The sequence below is a fragment of the Hippoglossus stenolepis genome, chromosome 5, assembly GCF_022539355.2.
Source record: "Hippoglossus stenolepis isolate QCI-W04-F060 chromosome 5, HSTE1.2, whole genome shotgun sequence".
NCBI lineage: Eukaryota > Metazoa > Chordata > Actinopteri > Pleuronectiformes > Pleuronectidae > Hippoglossus > Hippoglossus stenolepis.
Window position 1 is genome coordinate 1,595,040 of NC_061487.1, and position 3,521 is coordinate 1,598,560.

The window sequence follows — 3,521 nt, forward strand, 5'->3', positions numbered from 1 at the left end:
TCTGCCAATCGGCTTGTTGCTCCCTCACTGCGAGATAAACACTCGTTTGCTGTCCTGGCTCCTAAATGGTGGAACCAGCTCCACAATGACATCAGGACAGCAGAACGTCTACACATCTTCCACCTCAAACTAAAAACACATCTCTTCCGACTATAACTTGAATAAAATATACAAAATAAAATAAAAAAAGCGATTTAGTAGCTCTTTCTTGAAGAATATTATACTTTCTTGATTCTTGTTGTTCTGGGTTTGTACCCTCATGGTTGAATGCACTTATTGTAAGTCGCTTTGGATAAAAGCGTCAGTTAAATGAAATGTAATGTAATGTCACACTGTTTGACCATAGGAGTGTATGACTTGGTCTGAAGTTAAGGCAGACCTGTTGTCAAAGAGGTGCAGGGGAACATACGTGTATTTGTTCTATCTCCATGACTTGTCACTAACCTCCAGCAGTGAAGCACTCAGTGCCTGCAGCTTCCTGGACGAGTGTTCACAGCTCGGGGTGAAACCAGGACACGTTCCGCGCTCATCGGTCACGGTGTCATGTGGTGGGAGGTGAGACGACCAATTACATTCCGCGGCGTAATGTGCGCACACACACACGCACGCCCCCACCCACCCACCCACACACACACACACACACATACATATTGGTAGATGAAACCTGGAAGTCGATCAGCAGTGTGAGTAACTGTAAAGCCGCCTGTCGTCCCTCTTCTCCGGTTCTCCTCCTTCTCCTCCAGTCCTTCGTGTCTGCAGCACCGACCAGTCCCAATGTCTCTGCCCGCCGTGTCCCGTCTGTTCAGGAGCGCGCTGAGGACGCAGCTGGTCCCTGTGGCTAACCTGACGTCCAAACCTGCCAAACACACTGTCACTGCAGGGGTGAGTGAGTGCACGGCTCCACGGACACAACATGCGCCTAGACAACAGCTCCTGTCCCCGCACAGCAGCAACACACACCCCGCTACATCACCGGGAGCTTTTCTGCGACGGTGCGCCGCAGCCTGTTGTGACAGAATAGTATGACTTTACCTTAACTGCGCCAAACTGTCATGGTTACGCACATGGTTACTCAGCTTTTACACAAACTTTACACCATTGCTTCTCCCATACTAATACTTCTAATATTCATGTGTATGAAATATTATTTTCCAAGTGCAGTGAAATACCGACCATTTTGATGTGAATGCTTTATCAGGCGACCAGACAAATAGGTCTATATATTCAACACGTCAGATAAGTGCGTCAGTATCTCGCCATTATTCCGCGTAATTCCAACACGTACACGTCTGCTAGCTCACACACCAACAGCAAGTTACAGACAACGTCTCTAATACAAGTGCTCCCATTAACCACAGCACACAGAGATAGAAGAAAGTGTTAGTGAGCACAGCAGAGGTTTGATATTAGTGCAGGTTTAATGTGAGGTCAGTGTGTAAACACGTTCAGCAGGAGCCAAGTCACTGACCTTGAGACAGACCAAGACCAGACAGAGTGAAACACAGACTTTGTATGAAACCTGTGCTCATATTATCAGCCCGAGGAATTATAAAGACACTGAAATGTCCAACTTCACCAGGCCATAATTCACAATAACCCCCCTTTTTTTTTGTGACTACAATGGACTTTAGACTTGTTTGGTTAATCTGATTATTTATCAGATACTTCCTGGTCTGGAACCCGAAGGTTACCTCACAGTATACTGGTTTTAGTTTAAATACACTCAGAGTCATAGGCTAACATGAATATGAAAGAAAAATTAAATAATTTTAATAATTATCCAATATGTATTTGTTTCACATTAACAAACATGTTACAGTTCTCTGTTTATACACAGTTTTCTTGCTTGCTACTTCCCTCTGTACCAAGGACAGAGACAGACAGAGATTTTACTGAGTTAACAGATCTGTAAGAGCACTAGGGGTTTGAAACGTATTTATTCAGGTGGATTCAGCTGAAACAACAGTGATGCATTAGATGCATAGAAAACAGTAGTTTTTTAGCTGCGGCTTGTAGTTAGAATTACTGGAGGAATTCTGAAGTTCAGATTTTTGGATTGACTCCTTAGTGATAAGTCCTCGGAGGGGGATCCCTCAGTCACATGTGGCTCTAACTGAGGTTTCTAATCAGGTGCTTCTCTCTGTTTTAGTAAAGTTGACAACCTGAAATGTGACTATGGACAAATGTGACTAATGTTTGAACTCTGTGTTTAACATTCTTACCAATGCTCAAAATTAAAAAAATTTAAAAATGAATAAATGAATACAAAATTAAAAAAAGATAGTAGCACTTATATGGCACTTACATATAGCACATTGTAGTTTGGCTTTCTTGAAGAATATTGCACTTTCTCTATTCTTGTTGTTCTGGGTTTGTACCCTCATGGTTGAATGCACTTATTGTAAGACGCTTTGGATAAAAGCGTCAGCTAAATGAAATGTAATGTAATGAAGTGTAAAAAATGAATTGTAGTATTATTAATCAATCCCTTTGGTATCTCACAGGAGCAGGTCATAGCTTTGACAGCCCTGTTTGTGGCCATCCTGGGCCCCTCTGGCTGGATCCTGGCTCACCTGGAGGACTACAAGAAGAAGCAGTAGATGTCACAGCTGAAGATGCTGATGACAGCAGCCGCTCTGTCAACCCACCCTCCCTTCACATCTCATTCTGCTGTGTTTCTCGTAAACAGATGGGATTCACTTGTTCCTTCCTTCTATGATAATGTGCATGTGCACCTGTCAACCTCTTACTAATAAATTAAGGCTCAATACATAGACTACGGCTCAGTGTGTGTGATGTTTCATTTTAGATTTTCTTCTAATTATTATATATACCAAAGATATAGATAGAATGACAATGATAAGCGTTTCAGGCCTACAACTACAGATTACGTTCACAACAGATGTATCTGTTGTGAACGTAATCTTTTTATTGATAGACTAAATGTTTAGTGTACAATATATCAATCAATCAATCAATCAATCAAATTTTATTTGTATAGCCCATATTCACAAATCACAATTTGTCTCATAGGGCTTTAACAAGGTGTGACATCCTCTGCTCTTAACCCTCAACAAGAGTAAGGAAAAACTACTAAAAACCCTTTTAACAGGGAAAAAAGAAGGTAGAAACCTCAGAGAGAGCCACATGTGAGGGATCCCTCTCCCAGGACGGACAGAAGTGCAATAGATGTCAAGTGTAAAGGAGAACATCAAGATAAAGGTTTTAGCAGCATTGATAAGGGTAAACATTTTGAAGTATAACTGAAAGTCAGTGAATTGATGGATTATTGTCATTAATGGTCAAGTGTCTGAGGAGAAATACTATGTATCGAGCAGTCCTGCTGCAATCATAGTCTGTGGTCAGCAGCCAGCAAGATGATGATCCACCATCAAGATCGGATGCCACTATAGTCCACAGTCATTGTCCACTGCCGCCATCAGGATCCACCATCAGCTGCCACCTCGGTCGTGGTCCACCACCATTATCTGATGCCAACACGATGCAGAATCCGCCATACT

General features: G+C 42.3%; 1 protein-coding gene across 1 annotated transcript; it reads left to right on the plus strand.

Annotated features, from left to right (window-relative positions):
* The first annotated feature begins 623 nt into the window (after positions 1 to 623).
* LOC118110103 (cytochrome c oxidase subunit 8B, mitochondrial) lies at positions 624 to 2,776 on the plus strand. The gene is made up of 2 exons (XM_035157712.2): positions 624 to 882; positions 2,505 to 2,776. The coding sequence occupies exons 1-2, from the start codon at positions 775 to 777 to the stop codon at positions 2,598 to 2,600; spliced, it is 204 nt and encodes a 67-aa protein (XP_035013603.1). The 5' UTR covers positions 624 to 774; the 3' UTR covers positions 2,601 to 2,776.
* Positions 2,777 to 3,521: the final 745 nt, after the last annotated feature.